The sequence below is a fragment of the Capra hircus genome, chromosome 10 (genome assembly GCF_001704415.2).
Source record: "Capra hircus breed San Clemente chromosome 10, ASM170441v1, whole genome shotgun sequence".
Taxonomy (NCBI): Eukaryota; Metazoa; Chordata; class Mammalia; order Artiodactyla; family Bovidae; genus Capra; species Capra hircus.
Genome location: NC_030817.1, coordinates 80863977 through 80889078, shown reverse-complemented (window position 1 = coordinate 80889078; position 25102 = coordinate 80863977). Strand labels below are relative to the sequence as shown.

At 54.0% G+C, this 25102-nt stretch overlaps 1 protein-coding gene across 2 annotated transcripts; it reads right to left on the bottom strand.

The window, feature by feature from the left end:
* On the bottom strand, positions 1961 to 15026 carry C10H15orf59 (chromosome 10 C15orf59 homolog). Of its 2 annotated transcripts, none has more exons than XM_018054657.1 (3): positions 14260 to 15026; positions 13122 to 13829; positions 1961 to 2779 (listed from the first exon to the last, which is right to left on the bottom strand). In XM_018054657.1, the coding sequence occupies exons 2-3, from the start codon at positions 13275 to 13277 to the stop codon at positions 2057 to 2059; spliced, it is 879 nt and encodes a 292-aa protein (XP_017910146.1). In that variant the 5' UTR covers positions 13278 to 13829; positions 14260 to 15026; the 3' UTR covers positions 1961 to 2056. The 2 variants fall into 2 exon arrangements, with proteins under 2 accessions (XP_017910146.1, XP_017910145.1); XM_018054656.1 differs by having other exon boundaries at positions 14279 to 14388.

The window sequence follows — 25102 nt, the reverse complement described above, 5'->3', positions numbered from 1 at the left end:
CCTGCACAATCTCTATCTTCCCCATTGCTGGGACTGCACAAGCGCAGTAGGTGCTGCTAGGTTGCTCGTCAGGCCCTTCTGGCCCCCCACAAGAGGAGCAGAGACCCCTCCTGACAGGTGGGTTGTGAATCTGTCTTAATTAAAATGTGCAGGAGGGAGGTCCCCAAGGAGTGGTGTCCTTACCCCCTGCTCTGAACAAGGGGCAGTGAATCAAGGTACTGTGGGGGACAAAGTGAAGCAGTGACCCGGGGATAGCTCCCAGTCGATGGAAGTGGCTTCTCTGCCCACTCCACTCAGGGCTCCCCACCTGGACACCCCTGGAATCTGGGTGGGGGTTGCACTGACCACAGTGCATGTCCTATACCCTGGCATTTACCAAGTGCTTTCACATCCCGCATCTCATCAAAGCCCCATAGCCCACGATGAGGTAGGTGAGGACTATCAGACCTATTTTATAGATGAGGTGGATAGGCTCAGAGAGGCAAACGGATTTGCTCAAGGTCACACTGCTGCTAGATGACAGAGCCGGGTATCACCTACATGCTGATGGTGGGGAGGGTGGCACAGGCTCTGTGACTTTGGGCCAGTTACTTAACCTCTCTGAACCTCAGTCTTCTCATGTGAAAAATGAGGATAGTGATAGTTCCTACCTTGTCAGATTGCTGCTGCTGCTGCTGCTAAGTCACTTCAGTCATGTCCGACCCTGTAGATGGCAACTCCATAGATGGCAGCCCACCAGGCTCCCCCATCCCTGGGATTCTCCAGGCAAGAACACTGGAGTGGGTTGCCATTTCCTTCTCCAAAGCACGAAAGCAAAAAGTGAAAGTGAAGTCACTCTTCGCGACCCCATGGACTGCAGCCTTCCAGGCTCCTCCGCCCATGGGATTTTCCAGGCAAGAGTACTGGTGTGGGGTGCCATTGCCTTCTCCTCTTGTCAGATTACTGTGAAGATTAAATGAAATAATGCTACAAAATGACCTCAGCATAGTTGTGGCCTGGGGGCCTGCTCCATAAATGTGAGCAATGATTGTGATTATTATCCCAAGGGTACTCAGATGCTGTCCCTGGGTAGGCTGCACCCCAGCTAAAGCCCTGTTACCTCCAGGCTCCCACCTTGTCTCTGTTGGTGTCGCACAAGACCTGCTAAGCTGGGCTCAGGATCCCGGTGTGGAGAAGCAGGGACAGAGGAGGGAGTCAGGATTCCACTCCAAGCTGCCTGCCTGGGGAAGGGGGCCAGGAGTCTGTCTCTGGCTCTGGTTCACAGCCCCATGACGGTGGCTGCCCACTTTCTCACATGGACCTCAGCTCTGCTCAGGGCCAAGCAGGGACTGGCTGAGGCTCTCCTTGAGTCTTTCATCTCTAAAGGTCAAGGCTGCGCATGGGAGCTGAAAGGATTGAGAGTGGTCCAGGTTCGTGAAACAGACCTCTGCCCAGCCCAGCCTGGCCCTCCAGGGTCTGCAGGTTTCTGAGCGTGGAGGCCCTATCATGCTAGTGTCTTTTTCCTAGATGTACCCGGGTAAGTTTGCCTTTGGGAAGGAGAAGCAAAAGTCAACCTTAGAGTAAAAGGCATAAAAGGCACGGGTGTGTGAGTGACCAGGCCCAGCTGGAGTGACGCCACCCCCAGACCCTGGGTCCTGCAGTCTCTTCCGAATCACCGACCACGAGCCCTGGCCTCAGGCCTGTGGCTTGGGAGCTCGCCTCTTGCTCACGAACCCTCTTCAGGGCAAGGCCCAGACTGGTAGCCAGCCTCCACCACCATGCTCTGCAGGTGGGGGTGTAGGGGTCCCAGGTCAGACTTCCCCTTCCTCATTTCTACATATTTGGACACCCTCTTCAGGGGTCCTGCCATGAGAAGGAAGGGAGGGTGGTTCTGGCCACAATTCCTGGGAACTAAGAGGTGAGCAGCATCTCGCGTCTAAGATGAGCTCTGCGAAAGCCTTGGGGCCTGTGGGCTGGATCCTTAGCATTTTAAAATTTTATTATGACTGCATTTGTTTAAATATATATATATATTTATAGCTCTATGTGCCCACCGCCCCCCAGCCCCTCCCCAGCCCTAGTTCTTCCCCTTGGCTTTCTGTCTGGTGGCCGTGTAGGGCAGCACCGTCTGCGTGCTCTTGTCCGACACCGTTTGGGTACTGCTATTCCTCGTGACCCTGCGGGTCTGCTCAGGGACCAAGGTGGGGCCTGAGCGGCGTCCAGTCAGTGGAGAGCGCCTGGGCTTGTAGGGAGCTGAGGAGGGCTTGAGGGGGCCAGCAGGGGCCTCTGTGTGGGGAGGCTCCGGGGACAGGCCCCCCTCCTCCTCTGCGGCCTCCTCCTCGCCGTCGCCCTCCTCGTCGTCACAGCACAGAGCGTGGTAGAGCACTTTGTCGCTGAACCGCACCCTTTCCCGCGTCCCCGGGGTCCGCTGGGGCGGCTGGCCCTTCACAGGGCCGGCGCTGAAGGCCTCCTCACTGGAGGAGTCCGGGGTCTCCACCCGGGGCCCGTTGGGGATGGGCAGGCCACCGTTCATGAGCCGGTAGTCTGGGCCGGCCCCCGGCCGGGTCGACTCGGGGCCGTCCACGGAGTCTGACGGGGTGGAGATGTCCAGGAAGGAGCAGAACTCCCAGCTGTCCGAGAGGATGTCGGCCGTCATGAAGTCCAGGTGGCCCAGGTCAAAGGGGCCGCCCACGCCTGCCTTGTCGCTGCTGGAGGTGCTGCTCACAGTGGCTGTGGTCCAGTCATCTGGCTCCAGTTCAAAGTCGAAGTCCGAGGTTAGTTTATCGATCTGGCTCACCACCTGGCCGGGCAAGGGGAGAGGAGTGAGGGGCCAGCATCACCAAGGTGCGAGTGTGCCCTGTCCCACCTTTGGCTTAATGACCCTACAGGACACGGGTGGACTTAAGTTCACAGGTTTGTTCCCCCTGTTGAGGGCCAAAGCTGGACCAGGGTGAGCACAGCTGGTTCGGGCCATCTGCCTGTTTTCCACCACTCAGTGCCTCTGGCAGAGGGAAGGTGCCTTCCAGCCCTGCACCCCGTCCATTTACACACAACCCCTCCTGCCCCAAAGCCAGCTGCTGTTCTGGGGGGCAGCCCTATTTCTCAGAGTTGGATCTTCCTTTGATTGGGGACCATTTGAAACAGGGCTGAGAGACTCCAACAAGTCCATCCAGTGGCGGGATGAGCAGCCCACCCACCCTTGGAGAGGAAATTAGATGTGAGAACCGCAAACAGACTCTGCCCAGGCTTTCTGAAACATCCTGGACCGGACTCTGCAGCAGGTCAGAAACTGGCCCCCATGGGTCTCTACCACCCCACCCCTACATAGATAGCCCTAGAGCCTCCTCTCTCCTCCCTTTCCCCACTGCTTGATGAGTGGAGATCAATCCTGGCTTGTAGGGGAAGGAATAAAGCAAGCATTATTTGGTAAGCAGTAAGAAAACCATCCATCCTGGGCCCAGAGCTGCTTGTTAAATGCACTCGGGCTGCAGAGGTCAGTGCACCCGCCTGGCCCTGCTCTGTACAGGTGGCCCTGCCTCAGGATGACCCCTCGCCGAGGCCAGGTCAGCACAGACACCGGCGATGAAGACAGTGAAGGAGGAAGGGAGACCCAGGCAGAGACACAGGGAGAAGACAGAGCAAGGCGGGGAGAGGAGATGCAGGCCAGAATCCAAACCAGCAAAAAAACAACAGAAGCAAAGCGGGAGGACCAGAGACCCAGGGACAAAGACAGACGCAGTGAGTCATCAGGCCCCGGAGGCAGCTCCCGGCCCTCTCAGAGCTCTCTCCCTGGGGCCGGAGTGGTCAGTCAGTTCATTAACTAAGGCAGTCCCTCATTCAACAAACCTTTACTGAAGTCAACTGCTGTCCAGGGATATGCTAGGGGTTCGGCAAAGAGTGGGGTTGGTGAGTGCTCCAAAGTACAAGACGAAAGCCAGGGTGAAGATGGCCGGCCAGGAGCCCGGCTCGGTGGGGTGTCTGCCTCATCGGGAGCCAGAGACCTGCTCAGTCACTTTCCCCCTCTGGGTCTCAGTTTCTCAATCTGTGAACAGGGAGTTGGGTGGCTTATCTATCTCCAAGTTTCCTTCCATCTTTAAGGTTCTAGGACTCTGTGCTTAGAGGACTTGAGACACTCTTTGGGGGAGTCAGTGCCTAGGGATGCCCACTTCCCACAGCCCCAGACTAGGGGTGAAAGGAACTCTTGGCAGAGGCCTATGGGAGAGATGGGGGCATAAAGACCCCCAAGTTCCTGATTTGGGCATCAAATGCTCTATGTGTCTTTGAGTAACTCACATAACCTCTCCGGACTTCAGCTTCAGTCACACCAAGGGGGTATGAAAATCCCGGCCCTGCCCATCTCACTAGAGCTTCCTGGGGAGCAGTGAGAAGCCACTGCTCCCAATGCCCTAGGGCTCTCTGGGGGCACTGGTGATAGAAGTGACATCATCTCCCAGCTCTGAGCACCTACTACGTGTCAGGCTTTCCACCCACGAGATCATCACGGCCTGGATTTATAGATGACGGGCCCAATCAACCAGTCACTAGGGACCTGAGATTCCTACCCCCACCAGCCCTGCAACACTGCACACGGCTGAAGTGCTGCCATGATTTCTGGGCCTGGACAGCCAATGAGTATAAACTCCATCCTCCAGTCTGGTCACCCCTTCTTATGCCCTCCGCTGCCCAGAATGACTCCTATACCTCAGAGAAGCTTGCATCCCCCTGAAACCTTTGTGTAAACCAAGCCCCATCTGAGGGGTAGTGGGAGCCCTGGCCTCAAGTAGGGGCTCTCAAACCCAAAGGTAGGGGCTCTCAAACCCAAATGCACAGAAGTAGGGGATGTATATTTACACATAACTGATTCATTTTTGTCATGCAGCAGAAAATGACACAACCTTGTAAGGCAATTATACTCTAATGAAAACAGACAAAAAAAACCCAGACATGCATCAGCCAACTCCCAGTGTTCCATGCAGGAGGTCCTGGTGGGGCTCGAGAATTGCATATCTGACAAGCTTCGAGATGGTTCACCTGCTGCTGTTGGTGCAGGAACAGACTTGGAGGACTACTGGCCTGGTGGACTGGATTTCCCAGGTGGCACAGTGGTAAAGAACCCGCCTGCCAGTGCAGGAGTGGCAGAAGATGCCTGGTTCGATCCTTGGGTTAGGAAGATCCCCTGGAGTAGGAAATGGCAACTCACTCGAGCATTCTAGCCTGGAGAATCCCATGGACAGAGGAGCCTGGTGGGCTACAGTCCATGGGCTCCCAAAGAGTTGGATACAGCTGAACATGCATGCAATAGGCCTAGCAGACTGGGGATTTAAGCTGGTGAAAAATAGCAGTCCAGGCACTGCCACCCTCAGGAAAGGCCCTGTGCCTCTGGGACAGCCGCACCCTCTAATTAGATTCCCTGATCAAGCACTGCTGCTGAGAGTGCTGCTACCTGAGGGTGCGAGGATGACGGTAGGAATCTGGAATCAAATGACTCGGCTGTGAGCTCACAGGGTTGGCTGAGGCCAAGCCGGGCCCCGAAGTTGGGTTCCTAATCCCCTGTGAGGAAGATGCAGGGTCCACAGAGCAAAAGCCCTAGAACCCTCAGATCAAGACCCTCTCCCTGCCCAAGAAGCCCTTGCCAGCCTCCTGCTCAGGAGGTCTTCAGGTTGTGGCCCTTCCCCCTTCTCTTTCAGAATGCCCTTCTCTGCTTCCATTCTGGGAGAGTGGAGGGAAGGAAGGGAAGGAGGGCTGGGCTCAGGTCCCAAGCCTGCCTCATCTTGGCCAAGAGGTTTGAGAGGCAAGTGATTTCCTTCTCCATATCCCATTTCCTCCCCTGTAAAATAGGACGACATGCCTCTATTCACCAGCTATTAGAGATGCAATAGATAGGACTGTGCTTTAAACTGCAGAGTCCGCACAGACACTTAAGAACCTGGACTCTGAAGCCAGACATAGGGTCCAGCCTCACCACTTACAGGCTGTGTGACCTTAGCTCAGTTACTCAGCTTCTCTGGGCCTAAATGTCTTCATCCAAGGAGAATTCTAGTAGTATCTACTTGTTAAGGCTCTGGTAAGGAGTTAATGACTCGATGCACAGAGAGCACATAGAACAACATAGACCCCCAATATCCACAGTGTACCTGTGGGTGCTAACATATGGCCAGGGCCCTGGCATCAGGTCCAAGAGCAAACGCGAGTCAGCTCTTTACCAAAGGAATGCCACTGTAACAGGGACATTTCCAGTGCCTGTGGCAGAATAATGGGATATTATTAGACCTTTCAAACTGCAGCACACGGGTGGCACCTATGTTCCCTCAAGTAAAGCTGTCTACAGACAGTATAGGAGAAGAGATACTACAGGTCAAATAGTTGAGCCTCACAGGCAACTCTTGGTCTGCTCCACTGGGTGAGACACGTCACACTCATCAGATGAATGACATAAGCATGGGTCAGAAGGGAGTGACACGCCGTGGGGACCCAGATGGTATGCAGGGCCCGGGTCAGTTCACAACCCCTGCTGCCCATCCCCGGTGCCTCATTTCATGGAGCCAGTGTGGAAGGCAGGAATGGGGGCAGGTACCAGGCTAACTGCCTCTCTGCTTTGGCTGTCTTGAAATCTATGATTTCTCTCTGAGATTTAATAATCATTTTGCCTACATGTAATTTGGGATTGTCTTGGAGTGCAGGGAAATAATTATATACACAGAAGGGAAGAAAGGGGAAGAGAAAGAATGGAGAGAGAAATAGAAATCACAGAACCACAGACCCTTGAAGCCAACAGGGCCTGGAGCCACCATTGAGACCACCTTTCTCATTGTGCTTGCTGATGAGAAACTGAGAGACCCAGAGACCAGGAGTTGAGCTGAGATTGGAAGTGGAGGGGAGTTCAGAACAGGAATCACCTGCTCTATGTGAGGCAAGAGTAAACACTAGATAGGAAGGGCAGGGTTAAGGGCTGTGACAAAACCTGCTGGGTCCCAAACCCTGTCCCTAAGGGTGTCCACAATCCACGTTCTGATCATAGCCTCAGCTACCCCCCTGAACACGGCACCCATCCAGTCTCCCCACTGACAGCGACTTCTAGTCCAGCTCCCTTTCCATCCAAGGACCTTCCTAGTCAGCCAGCAGGACTACATCGCCCACCTGCTTCCAGCTCTTCCTGGCTCCCCAAACTCCTGAGCCTTCCAAACACAGTCCAACACCAAATCTGATCACAGGTTATGTTTTCTCCAGCAAGCAGCCTCCAACCCTGCCAGGCCCACCAGCCCGACTCACTCCACAGAGCTCACTTGTGCCTCTTTGCCTCACCTGGCATGTCTCCTTTCTTTCCTACTCATTCCCTCTTGCTTCCATAAGAAAGTCTTCCCTGATCCCCAGCTGAAGACAGGTTCCCTGTGAAAGGATCTCAAAGCACCCCGTACCTCTCCTGATTTTCCAATAGTTCTTGCTGCTACCATTTTATGTGTACATGTGATTGACGTCTGTGACCTCACTAGACAGGAAGCCCCATGAAAGGCAGGACTAGATCTGTCTTGCCCACCACTGCAGCCCCAGTTTAGTACAGGGATTGGCACATTCTTTACAGACACAGCTTTTGACTAGTGCATGAGTTCAGAGAGAGGACTTAATAAAAACCACTTGGGGCTTCTTTTATGAGAAAAAGTTCCAGTCTTAGAAATCCCAACATTGCCTGCCCTAGCCCGCCTCCACCCCTGGTTGAGACCCCTCTCCAAGGAAAGCATGAATGTGTTCCCTAAGGCCCCAGGTTGAGGACCCAGGGAGCCCTGGGACCCGTTTATCCCCTCCCTGCTCACCTCTGGTCCCTTCAACTCTCTTGACAAGCTGCTACTCCTTCCCACCCTCCCAGCTCCCTGGGCAGCTGGTTACATAACTGGGGATTCTGCATTATTTATGATCACTGATTTTTTTAAATTCTTGATTATGTTACTTATTGTCTTCCTGGGGGGTTGTGGAGTTGGGGAAAAGGGGTGGGGAGTGAGTTGACCGTGATACATGATTCTCAACCTGCAATTTGGCCTAACTGGCTAAGGAGCTTCATGAATCTGTCCGGAGGAGGAGAGCTCGAAGGGAAAAGGGAGGAAAGGAAGGTGAGACCAAAAAAAATAATAAGAAAAAATCCACACAATTCTTGCTGAGCTGCGGGTGATGGAACTGACCCACTTTGGCACAGCTCTGTGGTCCCCAGCCTCTCCTGCTCCAGCTGCCTCCTGGCTGGGCCACATTTATCTCATGCCCGCACAGCCCTTGGCTTCCCTGCCACCTCATATGCAGCGCCTTGCCCACGGGACTGCACAATCATCACCGGGCTTGTTCCCCTTGAACACTGGATGGGGGATCCTCCATCACCGCTGGCTGTGCAGGGTTTGTGCCCACCCCTCCATCCTCCTGAGGTGTTCGGGCCAAAGCGGGCAACTGTGCCCTTAAGCTGCGTCCTACCCAAGAGTCAGTGATGATGTGAGAGACACTAGTGATCAACACAATAACCACCCTTGAACCCCGATATGCCGAGTGACATCTTGGGGAGGGGGGATCTGAGGAGGAGGAGGAGGCCAGGGACCTGTTCAAGGTAAGCTCAGCACCCAGGAGGCCAAAGGCAAGGCCCTTACCCCTGGCCTCGGGGTTCCCAGTTGGCAAGGGATCACGGAGAGCAGGGGCTTCCCTGGTGGCTCAGCTGGTAAAGAATCCACCTGCAAAGCTGGAGACCTGGGTTTGATCCCTGGGTTGGGAAGATCCCCTGGAGGAGGGCATGGCAACCCACTCCAGTAGTCTGGCCTGGAGAGCCCCATGGACAGAGGAGCCTGGTGGGCTACAGTCCATGGGGTCGCAGAGTTGGACACAACTGAGTGACTAAGCACAGCACCTGGAGAGCAGTGGGGAGGCAGACTCCCACCCAGAAAAACAGCCAGGAGATTCCTGGAGAGCAGGCGGGGTTCTCCCTGAGAACACAATCCACATTCCATAACATGGTCTGCAGGGCTCTGTGTAACCTGACTCCCTGCTCCCTCTCTGACCTCTTTCTGCTTTTCTCCTTCTAGTTCACTCCACTTCAGCTGCACTGCCTTCCTTGCTAATCTTGAAAATACCAAGCACATTTCTTCCCCAGGACCTTTGCACAGGCTGTTCCCACTGCCCGGAAAGCTCATCCCCTAGATACCACCCTCACTTCCTTTGGTTCTGAGTTCAACAGCCATCTTATTGGAAACCCCCTTCCAAGCCCCATCACTATCACTCTCTATCCCCTTTCCCTGCTGCACAAGGGTGGGACTGCCCACTGTCGGAGGTAATAAAGGTGCCAGCCAGGAGGTCAGGGTCCTGACTTTGACCTCTCTGATGACAGCTAAGAAGCGATGTGATTCTAAAAGCCATACATGGAATAGGGAGCAGGCCAGTGCTTGAATATTTCATTAGTAATATCTAACAAATACGGAGCAAGTTTTGTGCCCATCGTTCTGCTAAGTACTTTATATATAATACAATTTAATTCTCCTCACAACCCTGAGTCTGAGGAGTGGGATGGGGAGTATAAAGTTCATTCTCCTTATTTACATGGAAAATGGAAGCACAGCAAGGTAAAGTAACTCTCCCAAGCTTACACAGCTGGGTAGGGGGCAGAGTTGGATCTGAACCAGAGACACGTGGCTGCAGAGCTCATGATCTTGGCCCTGAGGCTGTGCCCTATCTCTTAAGTAAGATCCATTGAATTTTGAGGAGCTTAGAGAACCTGCTGGGACTGGCCTGGCATGCTGGAGTTTTGGGGAACCTAGGGGAGCTGAGGGCTAATTAATGATTGACCATCACATCTCTCTGCAGCACAATTTTAGCTTTCACCTCACCCAGTCCATTAAACTACTCTTCCCATTCATGGGACAGAACTTGTTCCTCGTCACCTGGGAGGCCAATGGGAGAGCTGCAGAAGGGGTCTGGCAGGGTAGGGGAGGTATAGTATGGGAAACTCCAAACCCTTTAGGGAAATGAGTAGGTGTTGGCCCCCTTTCATATGTGCGTGCTAAGTCACTTCAATCATGTCTGACTCTTTGTGACCCTCGGGACCCGAGCCCACCAGGCTCCTCTGTTCTTGGGATTCTCCAGGCAAGAATACTGGAGTGGGTTGCCATGCCTTCCTCCAGGGGATCTTCCCGACTCAGGGATTGAACCCATGTCTCAATGTCTACTTGCATTGGCAGGTGGGTTCTTTACCACTAGCGCCATCTGGGAAGCACGTTGGCCCCCTTACCCCATGCCAAACCCCGATGAAGTGCTAAGATAACACTGAGGTGCAGATGATCACCATCCCCATCTCAGAGATGAGCAAACTGAGGCTCAGGGGCCTGGGGAGGGAGGGCTTTAGTGTCCCTCGTCTTTTGCTGAACTTCAGGCTGTATGGTCAAAATGGAGAGGAGAGTCTGCCATGAAGGGTGGTGTCCGGGGCTGGGGAAGAGAGCAGCAGAGAGAGGATGACAGAGGGGGATACAACTGAGCCCGTTCTGTCTGCTGGCCTTGCTCCTTAGTCCCGCATCTCCTGCCACTCCCAGCAGTCTTGCTTGTGAATCTTGTCTTCACATCTAAGTACTTTCCCCCTCTGACATGAGAACCCCATTGGTGAGCTCTGAGCTGGTACTGCCTGGGGAGTAGGGTGTGATAAGGTGAGGAAGCCAGTGTCTGCCACTGTTTTGACCTTGGCCCCACCCACACCCCCAAGGGAAAATGCCACACCAAGCTACCAAGGAGGGGCTGACAGATCATGGGTTCCAGGGAGCAGGGGGACTGCAACACTTTACTCCAAACCCGCCCGAACCCAGTAACCCCATTCCTGACAAATCCCACCTTATAGGAAGTCGGTTATGGCATCTCTTCCTCTGTCTGGGCCTCTCAGAGCCTTGCCTGCCTTCTACTTCCTCTGCCCATCACCCCATGTCCAGACCCTGCCTGGGGGATGGGGGAGCTCTGAGGCTTGGCCCCTCTCCCAGCTGGGTGCCATTGGCAGCGGGCAGGCAATGGCATTCGGGGTAGACTCTGGTTGCCATAGCAACCTGCCAAAGTCTTGGGTGGAGGCACATGGCCTACAGAGTGTATGGGGGGTGGGGACTCATCTCTCCCCATCCTAGCTCAGGCCTCTGGGCTGCAAAGCCTGGGAATCTGGCACTCTACTGTTTGAGACATGGGAGCAGGTGAGTGTGTGAGCTGGTAAGGAACACCTAAAAGATCCGCAAATGAACTGTCGCACTTCTAAGCTTCCTGCCTCATCCCTAAAGGGTACACCTCACAGCATCACAGCATGAGCATAAGGTGCCCCCTCTAGAAGGCCCCTGTCAAAATGCAAAGACAATCATTAGTCCACCTGCTGAAGCCCCAGCATAGGCATCAGAAACTTGAGTTCTAGGCTTAGTTCTGCCACTGGTAGGCTATGTGACCTTACACAAGCCCCTGTCCCTCTCTGGCTTCAGTTTCTTCAACAGCAAACAAACAGGGCTAGTCTGGATGACCTGTGAGATGCCTTCAAACTGTGGATGGCTACATAGCAGGGGAAGATGAAGGTAGGTGCCTGGAAGATGCTCAGTTGGGAAGAGGCTCTATGCATGTCAAAGCTGCCTCCCGGCTTTGAGTCAATCCTGGCTCTTTCTCAGCAGGCTTGCTGGGGCATAGGTCCCATGCTCCTCCTGCCGAGGACTGAGGCTTTGGATAGTTCCCATGACCCTGATGGGACCACAGAGCTTCTGAAAGCTGGTGGGGGGACGAGTCAAAGTGGGAACTGCAGTCCTCTGGACCACTGAGGTTGGGAGAGCAGGGGTTGCTCAGGGACACCTGCTCTTTGATCTCCAGACATTCCTCAAAGATGTTTGGCTTAGGCTGCGGCCAGCCCAGTCTGTGGGAAGAAGCACCACCACTTCTCTCTGTCTGCAGCAATAGCCATTCCTACCTCTTGAGAAAGGATGCTCCATTAGGCTCACCCTGGGTAGAGGGGCTGCCCTGCCCAACCTCTGCTTCTGTTCCAGCATCTCTACAATCCCCTCTGCTCTGAACATGACTCCCTTCAAACACCCTCTGCTCCTAGGTTCTCAGGCCAGGCTGGAATGCCACTTTGCCAGTTGGGAGTGGGTCCGCCACCATCATCTCCTCTTCCAAACCCTCTGAGAACCCCCATCTTCCCCACACAGCTGGCTGGGGAGAGCTCAAGCCCATAACTCCAGTTCAGTCACTCTCCCTGCCATCTCTGCAGGGACCCTGGTTACAAGGAGTTGAAATTTGCCTAAAGCCCACCTGGCTGATGTAATGGCACCCAGTGGGCAAATTCAGGCCAGCGGCTCAGAACGCTGGTCATGCATTTCAGGCTCGAACACAGCCCAGGGGGCAGGGCTGAGGACATGTGAATCTCATTACCCTGGCGATGTGGGAAGTTGTAATTAAACCAGCTCCGCTTAGAGAGGCAGAGAGGGATATACATACCAGGATCTCTTGGTGACTTTTCAGCCTTGGCGGAAAAAAAAAAAAACCAAAAAACATTCGAAACCATGGGACAGGAATGCGTCCTTCAGAGGAGCTCCCTGCCCCTGCCAACATATACAAGAACGATGATATCCACTAGCAGCCCCTAGACCCATTTCGGGGCACAGAAGGCAAAGCCGGCTTTCATTTTTCCAGGTTCAGGGTTTTAAGTATCTGTGTGATCTCCAGGGAATGCTCAGAGCTGTGACTTGAGTGGTAGGAACTGTCTCAGTAAAGCCACCCACGCTCTCCCAGTGCCCTCTATAAGCCAGTCAGTGTCTGGGAGGCAGATGGTGGGGTCAAAGGTCAGCTTGGGTCCCAGAAGACTGTCTTCTACTAAGAGGCTGTGGCGGGATTCCGTCTTTTATTGGCCACCATGGCAGCTTTGAGCCATGGGCCCACACACACATGCTGCCTAAGCAGTCCCTGGATCAAGGAGGCCCCTCCAGCCCTGGGGTACAGTGACATCTTTAGCAAAGCAGATGTGGGGAAAGGAGAACAAAAAGGAAGTGCCAAGCAGAGGGACACAGGTGCATACAGCTTTGCTCGTGCATGTGTGTGCACGCACACACACACACACGTGAGTATGTTTTGGTGCCAGGCCCAGGATACCTGGCCTAGGGGCTGCCCAGCCCCTCACTCACCTCCCTTAGTTCCTTGGCCACCTCCTTAAGCTCTCGCAGGATGTCCTCCAGCTGCCCGATGACCATCTTCATGCGCTGTCGAATCCGCTCCCGCTCGCCACCACTGCTGGGGTCGTCACTGGGCTGCCCGAGGTCCGGGGTGCCCCGAATGTTCATCCTTCACCACGTGGCCGCAGGCCTGCCCATGCTCCCCCCAGCCAAGCACACGCTGCGTCTGCCTCCACGGAGCCCCCCTCAGCCAGGCAGAGCTCCACATCTTAACGGCCCCCCAGCCCACCCTGGCCCTGGGCGGCCCTCACCCAGCCCCAGCCCCCTGCCACCACCCCGCTCCTCCACCTCTGGGTGGAGAATGGGACACCCAGAGGGAGACAGTCTGGCAGAGGGGGGTCAAGGTGAGGACACAGGAGGGCAGGGGGAGGGGCCGTGGGTCTCAGGAGTGGTTTCCAGAACTTGAAGTGCCTGTGGGTATGCTGAGCTGGACACAGAGGCAGGGGGATGACTCTGCAGGGACTAAGGGTGAGAGGTGCCCTTGGGATGGACAGAAGGCAGCAGTAATCCCCTCACAACTCCTAGGCAATTGCAAAGGCCGAGGTGTCAAGATGCAACAGACACCTGCAGAGGGATGGTGGCCAGGGCCTTCCAGATGTGAAGGGGGCTCCAGATGTGGGTGGCTCTGGGAAGGGAGCCGGATTGGAGGAGGGCAGCCCCCTGCAGAGAGAGCGAGCCTGGCGTCAGCCTTCCCAGGCTGCAGCACCAGCCGGCAATGCAATGCCGCTGCCTCCCTCCTCACCCCAGCCTGCACCCTTCCTCGCTGGGGATTGGAGTTTTTTTGTTTGCTTGCTTGTTTTTTCCTTTGTGGGGAGGCATGGTGGAGGCAGACGCTCTAGAGCACAGCCCCTCCTCTAGAGGGGAAAGAGGGAGCCCCTGCTTTAAAAGCATAAGTCCTCAGCCTGCCATGGGGCACCCTGCCCTGGCTCCCGCCACCCCCACCCAGGCCTGGTCCCGCTGCTTCACTGGAGGGCTCCTCCAGGCTTCCCCGCTCGCTCCTAGCGCCCCGAGGGTGCTCTTGTTCCCAGCCGGACCTTCCCTTCCCCAGCCCCGCCTTCCGTCAGAACCCCCACTCCGTTCTCGGACTCACCAAGGGTAGGGGCACTGACCTTCCTTCCCAGCAGCGTCGGGGGCCAAGTCCCAAGACGAGGTTGGGGGCCCCCAAGGCTCCCTAGGGCGGGCTTCTCTCTCTGGACCCCTCGGCCCCTGGCCTCAAGGAGGTCCTCAGAGCCGCCACCGGAGACATCAGGGCGGTGGGAGGGGGCGGGGCCTCCACGCTCCAAGGAAGGGGGCAGGAAAAATCTCCGTCAACCCCCGCCGGGCTCCGGTCGGGGGGAATGAGCAAGGTTCCAGCGGGTCCGGGGCTCCGAGGCCACAGGTGACTCGGGCACAGGGCCACCGAGGCGACGCCGGGCCGGTCCCAGCGCGCGAGCCAAAGTCGGAGGGATCGGAGGGCGCCGGGATCCCCTCAGCCCACGCCCGGTATTCCCCGGGCTCGGCACCGTCCGGGATCCGCTCCGTCCAGTCCAGATCGGCCGGCTCCGGGCTCCTCCGTGGTCTCTGCCCTGCCGAGAGTGAGCTGGCACCCGTGGGCGCCCGGGACACGCTCAGTCCGGACCCAGAACGACCGCGCTCCGGCACCTGCGGCGTCCGGAGCGGCCGCGAGGGTCCGCTCAGCCCAGCCCCGCGGGCCTCCCGGGGCGACAACGCTCTCGCGGCTCAGTCCGCGGTCGGAACGGTCCGGAATCGCCGGGTCCCGGGGGGAGGGGCGGTGTCGGCCGTGGGGACCCGGTCTCCTCCGGGCCGGGCCGAGAGCGCGCGGGGCAGGGAACCCGGCCGGGCTGGGTCTGGCGGCCCGGGCGCGGGCGGGAGGGGCGGCGGGCGGAGGGGAGGAGGCGAGAAGAGCGAGAGCAGGGAGCGAGGCGAGGGGAGCCGAGAGGAGGGGGCGCGCGGCGAGCCTGGCGGGCCGGGGCGCACGGGGCTTGCAGCCTGCGCTCCGCCGCCTCCCGCCCGCTGGCTCTCGGCTCGCCGCCTGGCCAGCCCCCGGGCGCCGGGTTTGCCGGTGGGGCACCGGGCGCCGGGTCTGGCTGGGCCTCCCTCGGCCGCCTCGCCCCGCCCTGCCCCGCCGGGCTCCGCGGGCCTGGGCCCGCTCCCCGAGGGCCGCGCCGCCCTCGCCCCGGCCGCCCCCGGCCCGCCCCGCCGCCCCTCGCCGGACTGGCCGCCCGGGCGGGCGCTGGCTCCCTCAAAGGCCGCCCGGCTGGCTCGGCTCCGCTCGCCTCGGCGCTGTAAGGGAAGGGGCCGGCCCGGCGCGCCGGGAGGGAGCTTTTAAAGCGACACACACGCCTCCCAGCGCCGAGCACCGAGCGCGCGAGCCGGGGGGTTTCGCCACCCGGGGGAAGAGGAAGCGTCCAGGGCAGACGGGGCTGGAGGCGGACTCCCCCGAGCGCACTCCTGTTGACCTCGGGGTGCGGAGGGGCAGCGGGCTAGGGGCTTACTCAGTTCCTACCTTTCCGTAAGCCCCCATTACCCCTGCCCCCACTGCGGTGCGCTCCGGGCTTCCCTTTCGGCCAAATTTCCCGCATCAGACCTTCCTCCTTCTCCCTGTCATACCTCAAACTACTCCCAGACATGGCCTTAAATCAGATTAATTAAGAAAATGCAATACCGACGACATTTGCTGAGCACCTACTGTATGCCTCCAGGCTGTGTCTGGGCTGCATGGGGCTGGAGTTGGAGATTCCGCAGATGGATGAAAGAGATACATTAGACACAGGTCATTTTGTTCAGTTCCTTATCCATTCACTCAACATTTATTCAGCACCTTCTCTGTACCAGACCCCACGCTAGACTCTGGGGTCACAGGAAGGAAAAGCGGCATTTCAGAAAGCTCACAGCTTGTGGGGGCATTCCCGAGTAAACTCACAGGTGGTAAATGCAGAGCAAAGGCAAGTTCTAGAAGCGATGATAAGGGGGGGTGGGAGCAACCCAGCCCAGCGGCTGGCAGGCTGTCCCTGAGGCAACCTCTGAGCTGAATCTCAAAGGAGAAGTAGGAGTTACCCAGGTGACTGTCAGTGTGGAGGAGGTGGGGGTGAGCCTTCCAGGCAGGAAGGAGGGTAAGAGCAGAGGCTCAAAAGCAGAAGTGAGGGGAGGCGGAGTTTGAACCAACTGTGGCCTTTTAGAGATTTTGACAGCTCTGTGGAAAGTGGATTAGAGGAAGACCAGATCCCGAGAAACTCAGTCAGAGGCCATAGTTTGAAGCTTGGATTTTATGCTGAGGTAGAGTGAAGACTCATTGGAAAAGTCCCTGATGCTGGGAAGGATTGAGAGCAGAAGGAGTAGAGGATGTCAGAGGATGAGATGGCTGGATGGCATCACCAGTGCAGTGGACATGAACTTGGGCAAACTTCAGGAGATGGTGAGGGACAGGTAGGCCTGGCGTGCTGCAGTCCATGGGGTCGCAAAGAGTCAGATGTGACTGGGAGACTGAACAGCAACAAAGTGGGAAGCTGTGGTCTTAGTGAGGAACCTGGTCCTGCTCACCTCTCAGGAGATCCCTCCAGGGCTTTGTGGACGGTGGATCTGAGAGCGAGGCCCCTGACAGGAGACCAGCAGTTAGGAGGCTGAGAGAGGAGGGGCTCTACACCGCAGTAGGGATGGAGAGGAGGCAATGCTTCAAGAAATCATTCAGGAGAGTGTGGGAGGACTTGGAAGATGGTTCAACTTGGAGAGGGAGTGGTGGTCAAGGATGCCTCTGCTTATAGCTTGAGAGACTAGGTAGATAGTTGTGCCACCCACTGAGTTAGAAGAACAGATCTGGGGTGAAGATGAGGAGTCTGATTTGGGACGGGTGGAGACACCCTGAAGACAGTTGAGTATCTGGTCCATGCCTGGGCTTGAGGGGGTTTGTTTGTTTGTTTGTTTGTTTGTTTGTTTTTGACTGCCCCAGGTCTTAGCGGCAGCGCACAGGATCTTTGACCTTCGTTGTGGCATGCGGGATCTTTAGTTGCAGCGTGCAAACTCTTGGTTGCGGCATGTGGGATCTAGTTCCCTGACCAGGGATCGAACCCAGGCCCCCTGCATTGCTAGTGCAGAGTCCACTGAACCACCAGAGAAATCCTGTTTGTTGTTGGTTTTTGTTTTTGTTTTTTTTTTTATGGTGGGGAGGTGGGAGGAAGCAGATTGTCAGGCATTGAGGGCTGAGTGGGCGGTGAGAAATAGGAGTTAGTAAATATAGGTGACATTGTCAAAAGTTCAGATGATAAGGGAGTAGAGGCAGATGAGGGGTCAAAGGAGGTAGAGCTGGGTGGTGGTTTGAGGCTGGCCCACAGGGGCCTTGAATTCCAGGGACAGTGATGTATTGTGAGCACTAATGGTTTCCCTTGTTCTCCTGGTTCTCTCAGAGGTGTGTTCAGAGGGGTCCCTTGGAGGCACTGGGTCCTCCAGAAGCTGTGGAAGTGTGAATCCAGCTCCCTGGGGTAGGGGAAATGTTCTCCTGGGAAGGTGGGTCCAGAGGGCTCACAAATCACTTTGTTTAAAAATTGTGGTAAAATACACATACCATAAAATGTACCATCTTAATCTAAGTGTACAGTTCAGCGGCATGAAGTGCATTCACACTGTTATCCAGTCATCACCACCATCCATCTCCAGAGCTCTCTTCATCTCACAAAACCAAAACCAAAATTCTGTACCCAGTAACTAACTCTCCATCCCCCTCCTCCCAGCCCCTGGCACCTACTACTATTCTGTTGTTTGTCTCTTTGAGTTTGACTACTTTAGATACCTCATGTAAGTGGAATTGTACAGCCCCACCAGTCACTTTCATGACAGCTATGATGCAAAGGGATAGCCAGAGTAAAAAATGGGCTGAGCCTGAGGAAATAAAGTGAGTTTCTTATCTGGGGTCCATGGAACCATCTGCCCACATCACGGCTGGGGCAGGTGTACTTGAACTTGGGTGTGCAAGGAGACAGTGAACTCAGTTTGAAGGGATAGGATGCAACTACGTAATAGCTAATTGATGTTGGGTCACACTGTAGCCTGGAGGAGGGCATGGCCACCTACTCTGGTATTCTAGGCTGGAGAATCCCATGGACAGAGGAGTCTGGTGGGCCACAGTCCATTGGGTCGCAAAGAGTCGGACATGGCTGAAGCGACTGAGCACACACACGCGCATTAGTAGAAGTGTGGTGTTTGGGAGAAGGAAGGTGACATTTCTTGTCCTCCGTGTGGGTTAAACTATGTCTAGGACCCGGATTCACTGGGTATGTCCACAGGAGGGCAACCAGGATGCAGAATGTATGTGTGGGGAATGGGGAGAAGAAGAGTTCCAGTTCTCTGTGAAGAAGAGTTAGGCTGGTCAGGGAAGGCTGGAGGAGTCTCAGGAGCAGGGGGCTCTGGGTGTAAATCTTCAAAGGACTGCCACAGGGAGAGGTGATGCTCAGGCTCACCTTCCCTAGTATTTGGAGACTGATCCATCCTCTCTTCCCCTCAGCCTCCCTGGCCATCTGCCCAGATATCCCATCCTTCAGATCTCTGCTTAGATCTACCCCCACCCCTACCTCCAGACAGCCTTCCCTAGTCCTTCAGTCAATAGGGAGAAGCAGAAGTACTCTTTTGGCCCTTCACCAAATGTTTCCCAGGGTATTCACTTAATGTGCTAGCTGTGTGACCTTTGGAGAGTCACTTAACCTCTCTGAACAGGGATAAGGAGCCCATAAACATTTTTATTTTTTTTTCCCCCGTTTTGGCTCTCTTGCCAAAAGTAGGGGGCAGGGGAAGGGTCATTTTCTGCTGTCTCTTTGACTCAGAAAAATAGAGATGATAATAGTACCTACTTTTCAGGGTCATTGTGAGCACATGGAAGCACTTGGCCCAATGCCTGGGACCTAGTAGGCACTCCATAGATTGTAGCTGCTCTCAGCTCTTATTAATGGCTTTGTGTCCATAAGCCTATTTCCTTGTGAGGCTGTGAACTCCCAGACACTGTCTGCCCTTGTCTTTCACATGAACCAGTGGAATGAAGTGGAATAGACAGCTAGTGACTTTTACTTTGGCCTGTTTTCCATCATCCCACTTCAGGTATCCCTTTCTTTTGGGAAATTCCTCCCTGTTGCCACATAGTCCTGGTGAGATGTCTGTTAAAGTGCCCACTATTCCCACCCATCCCCACCCCATTGCCAGCAGGTAGGTGTGTGATCCAGACTCCACCAATCATAGAACTCTATTTTCCAGAACCAGTAATTGGTTCAAGGAGTGGGCACATTCCCAAACAGGGCCAATCAGACTCTTTCCCTGGGATTGATATGTAGATACCAGGAGGAGGAAGCTTTCTTTCTCCTGAGGCGCAAGGTTGGATGCTATAGTCCCAAGGCTGTGAACAAGTCATCTTTCCCACTAAATGTAGGGTCCAAGCAATGCAACGGAGGGAAGCGGAGTTTAGAGAGCATGCTGGTAGCATTGCTGAGGGTCCCAACTTGGGTTCTCACGGCCTTGGTTCTTGCAGTCCTTTCAGACCTGTCTCCGTCTAAAAGAGCCAATATGCTCCTTTATTGTTCCAGCTCATTTTGTTGCGTTCTAGTCTCATGAAACCAATAGGAACTTGACAAACTCAGGGAATACTAAACGGATAGATGATTGACTAAATGACTGGATTCCCAGTTGAGATGGGATGTCCAAAGTTCCTGAAGCTAGAGAGTTGGGAGTTGCTGCCCTGAGGCTATGGAAGGGAGGGAGGGTGTTTGGAACAACACAGAATCAGGCAGGCTTGGATTTGTGTCCCAGCTTTGCCATTCACCAGCTATGTGATCTTAAGCAAGTTATTGCCCTCCCTGGACTTGAAGTTCCTTATCTGTGAAGTAGACAAAATGATAGTGATTGCACAGGATTGCCTTGAGGATGGAATGAGAAAAGGAACAGAAAGCAACAAACTTAGTGCCCAAAGTGAGGGCAGGGGAGACAGGACCTAGAAAACGAGTAGCTGTTTTCGTTAGCCTGAAATCCATTGTGGTGGATTGTGCAGGAAGATCCCCTGGAGTAGGAAATGGCAATCCACTCCAGTATTCTTGCCTGGGAAATCCCATGGACAGAGGAGCCTGGCGGGCTATAGCCCATGGGGTTGCAATGAGTCGGATTTGACTGAGCAACGGAGCACGAATGCATGAGATTGGCATGCAGATCAGGAGGGAATGAGGCTTCAATCTGCAAACTGGATTCTCAGAAGGAGTGAGTCCTGGCACCAGGGAGGCTGTGACAGGGCCAGAGTGAGTGTGTTCAGGCGGTGAGAGAGAGGAATGGAGTAGCCAGCACTTAGGCAGTGGAGTTGGAAGGATCTGGCCCATCAGCTAGCTTTTCCACCATCCGTGTGACTCACTAAATCTTCCAAGCCTCAGTTTCCCTGCTCTGGAAATCCCTTTCTGAGAGTCATCCTGAGGACTAAATAAAGCAGTCCGTGTAACATATTCAGCACAGGGCTTAATAGTGTTCAATGATGTAGACTATTTTTTACAAGTCTTTATTGAATTTGTTGCAATATATATATATATATTTTATATTTTGGTTTCTTTGGGCATGAGGCCTGTGGGATTTAGTTCCCCTACCAGGGATCAAACCTGCACCCCCTGCGTTGGAAGGCGAAGTCTTAACCACCTGAACACCAGGGAAGTCCCAAGCTATTATTATGAATACTTATGGCTTCGGGAAATTTTTTGAACATAAAGATGGGGTGAGTGGCTAACTCTACAGACAGACTTTTCATGTAGAATGTCCCCAAGTCAAGGAGAGTCTGTATCTGAGTCTCCCAGGAAAGGCCATTTCAACTAGGTGTCCTATGTCCTTCTGTGACTGGACGGTGGTGGGGCTCACGTTGGGGAAGCAATGTCTGGGGATTTCTGTCTTGGTCCTGCCCACTGTAAGCTCCTCAGCTCAGGCAAGGTTCTCAAAAGAGTTTTCTACACTGGCTACTTCCTGTTCCTCACTCCTCACCACCCTCAAACCTTGTAACCTGGTTGAATCGGCACTGCATGGCTGAAATTACCCTCACAAAGCAAGACTCTGATCTTGCTAAGATTAGTGAACACTTTTCCTCTGCTTGCTAAGGCGATGGCTTTGTGGTACTCAGCCCTGCTGAGGCTCATCCTACTTCCAGGCACCCTCTCCTCTGTGGCATCACATCTCATTTCTCGTGATTCTCTTCCTGCCTCTTTGAGGCTTGCTTCTCATGCGGCTCAGTGTCTCCTCCCTCTGGTCCCTTAAGTGTGGGTGATCTGTGGGCTCCTCGGGCTCTTTTCTCACTCCATTCACCTTCCCCAAGGGAGCTCTTTCAAATCCTCAACAGTTCTTGCCTTTCAGTTTGCTATTTCCAGACAAGACCTTTCAAAACCTTCAGACCATGTTGCCACCTGCCTACTGGACATCTCCGTGAGGGAGTCCTGCATGCACGTCAAACTCAATGTGCTTACATCAGAACCTATTGTTTCTCCACCCAAATGTGTCCCCTTTTATCTTCCCCATCTCAGAGAATGACACAACCCTCTATGCAAGCCAGAGTTGAGATCACCTTGGACTCTGACTCTCCCACTGAGTCCTGTGGGTTCTACCCTCTTGACCTCATGTAGACAGGTTTCTTTGTCTCTCTCCTGATGACCAGGCCCTTTCTGGCACCCACGGTCAACTAATGGATCTGCCAACCCTTAGACTTACCCTCAGAGTTCACTGTTGATGGTGTCGGCTTTCAGATCTACCTGCTCATGACCCTCCGTGGATCCCCCATCCCTGCAAGGCAAGTCCAGTCCCCTCAGTTTTGCATTCTTGCCCTCGTCTGTCTCTCCAAGCTCCTGTCTCTCACCTCTTGCTCCTGATGTCTTTGCCAGGCTGAGCAACTTGCAGCTCCTGCCTTACTACCTTTTTCTACTTCCTGTCCTCTTTGCCTGGAATGCTCCCCTTCTCACCCTTCTCCTCCAGGCCAACTGCCAGACCCTCCTGAAATATTCTTTAGTGTGTGAGGTCCCTCCTCTTCTCCACCATAGAGTCCCCACTCAAGTGCAAGTTCAGCACCTGCCACATCACGTTGTCACCGTGAGCCTGACTCTCTCCCATCAGACCACGAGCTGCTGGGGAGCAGACACCTTCATGCTCTCAAAGCCCAGCTGAGTCTTCTATAGTCAGTTCTCAAGGTATGTTTTTTAAAATTTAAATCTCAAAAGTACTTAGTTGTTTTATATTTTTATTAAACAAAATATTAATATTTTAAGGTGACCTGAGATGGGAAAAGCTGGAGAGAAGGGGTACGGCACATAGTTCAGGAGTCGCCCCAACACACAACCTGAGCCTTCACTCCCCTCCGATGAACCTCTAACACTCAGTATTGCTTTCCTCAAGAAAGGCCTGTAAGTCAAACCCCGATGTTGACTTAGACCAATCACATATCCTCCCTGTGCCTCTGCTTCCTCTTCTAAAAATGGGATGTTGGAGTATTCCAGGAAGATGATATTTTGCAGAGTACTTTCACACGAAGAATCCTCAATCAGTCTGCCAACAGCATGGGGGAACGGTGGCATTAGCAGCCCTCCTGCCTCCTGGGATCTCTTGTTGCTGCTGTCATTCAGTCACTTAATCGTGTCTGACTCTTTGCGACCCCATGGACTGCAATCCAGGCTTCCCTGCCCTTCACTATCTCCAGGAGTTTGCTCAAGGTCATGTCCACTGAGTCAATGATGCCATCCCACCATCTCATCCTCTGTCACTCCCTTCCTTTCCTGCCCTCAGTCTTTCACAGCATCAGGCTCTGTTCCAATGAGTTGGCTCTTCACATCAGGTGGGGGTTCTTTACTGTCCACCCTCTGGTCAGATCACTCTCTTTCCCTGCCTCCCTCCCTCCTCCCCTCCCTCTCCCTCTCTCTTCCTCTCTCTCCCGCTTCCTTTACATTAGTATTTGAACCTGCTCTCTAAACTCGAAAATCTCAAAAGCAAGATCCCGCTTCCTTCTCCATGTGCTGTCCGTCTTTCTGCTTTCTGTAAGCAGAGTGGCCCCAAGAGCCGTTCCCATTCCCGCCTCTCCTCCTGCAGCGCTTACTCATTCTCCCTCCCTTTGCAGTCAGGGGTCCACCTCCACTGTTCCCCTAACAAAACTTTAAATGCTGAGGTGGCCAGTGACCTCCAAGATGCTCAGTCCACAATCCTGATCTCACTTGCCCTCCCACTGCACTTGGTTCAGTCACAACCTCTTCTGTCAGCCACCCTGTTCCCTGGGCTGCAGGGACACTGTCTTCCTGGGTCTCTGCTGGCTTCATTTTCACCACTGTCCCTCAGCTTGCTTTGACTGCTTTCCACCCTGCCCGTCTTCGAATGCTGGAGTTGCTCCGTGCTCAGTTCTGTGTCCTTTTCATTCTCACCCCTCTCTCTTCCTGCTCTGTTGTATGCCCCTTTGTGGTTGCTGTTACCGCCCGTAAGGCTCCCATTCTGAATAAGCATCTCCAGCCCGATTCTAAGTTCCAGACTTGCAGAGCCTCCTGACTCCTGGGCCATTAGTTGGTCATCAAATTCAAAACCAAGCTCAGGATATTTCCTAAACAGTTCTTCCCCATGTGTCCACTGTCTCAGCTTCTCTTATAGAAACTCTGGGAATATTCCTTCATACCTTCTCCTCCCTCTCCACGTTGAGCCCACCTTTGCCCATTCTGCCTCTTGGGTGTTTTCTATCTGGATGTTCTCTGCTGCTACCCTCCTTGTCTGAAGCACCGTCATCTTTCCATCAGACAATGAAATCCACCTTCCACCATGTGCCGCTATCTGGTCCTCTCTAAAGTATTCGCTGCACAGCAGCTGGAAGGATTTTTTGAAACTTTGAGTCTGGCATATCACTCTCCTGCTTGAAATCCCTCACATATTTCACATTGTCCCAAAGTCCAAATTCTCCCCACATTGGCAAGCCCCTGGGTGGTCTGACTTACACTTCTCAGCTGCCCTCTCTCCTCACCTCTCCTCTGCCCTTCAGTTATGCAGACCTCCTTTTAGTGCCTCTGGACTTGCACACGTGCTGTTCATGTCCCCTGTGCCCCAGAGGTATTAGCCTTTCTTCACCCAGCTTACTCCTGCTCACCCTTAAGGCCCTTCCCAGAACCTTCCTTCAAACTAGCCCATGCCCCCTGTTTTTTTTTAATTATGTCATACCTGCATTCCCTACTAGAATGTAAATCTCTGTTATTGACTATAATATAAGTGCTCAGCAAATACTGACAACTGAGGAAGTTCAGGGTGGCTAAGCAACTTGCTTAAGGCCAAACAGCTTATCAGTAGTCTCATCTTAAACCCTTTTAAACTAGTTTTGGTGCCTCTGCCAGGGGACCCAACACACACACACACACACACACACACACACACACACACACACACACATTCCTTTTATCAGAGCAGTAGATGACACATTATCCTAGCTGTTTGGGCAATGGCCCCTCTCCCTGCTAAGCCTCTGAAGCAGAGGCCATGCTATCTTACGTGTTCCTATACCCCTGCCTTCTTGCTTAGCATCTGACATTTGGCTGGGCTGGAGTACTGTGTACCCTTGTTGGTTTGACTCTCTGTTGATGAATTCCCCAGATTCTTTTCTAGCTCTGCCTTTCTGCCAAGAACCAGTTTCATTCTTTAGCTCAGCTATGGATTGAGCCTCTTTTTTATTTTCATCCTAAATTGAAGAATAAAAGTTTAAAAGAAATTTTACTAAAAAAAAAAAGAATCAATGAGCCAATAATTGAGGAAAGCACAAAAATAAATAAGACAAAAGTATAAAATACAAGAGCCTGGAAATAGTTGAGGCAGAGGTTTGGCCCCAGAGAGTCTGTGGACTGAGCTATCCCAGATAGCCCCACACAATTCTCCCCTTGGGGCCTTGGGTCAATTCTTCACCCACCCACCTCCCCTCCCTGGTCTGGACTCAA

Bases quoted from the DNA above. Each gene is read 5' to 3' on its own strand.
- C10H15orf59 (XM_018054657.1), bottom strand. From the start codon at position 13,277: ATGAACATTCGGGGCACCCCGGACCTCGGGCAGCCCAGTGACGACCCC. The intron at 2,780-13,121 runs GTGAGTGAGGGG...TTGCCCGGCCAG, and splicing joins TGGCCAAGGAACTAAGGGAG to GTGGTGAGCCAGATCGATAA.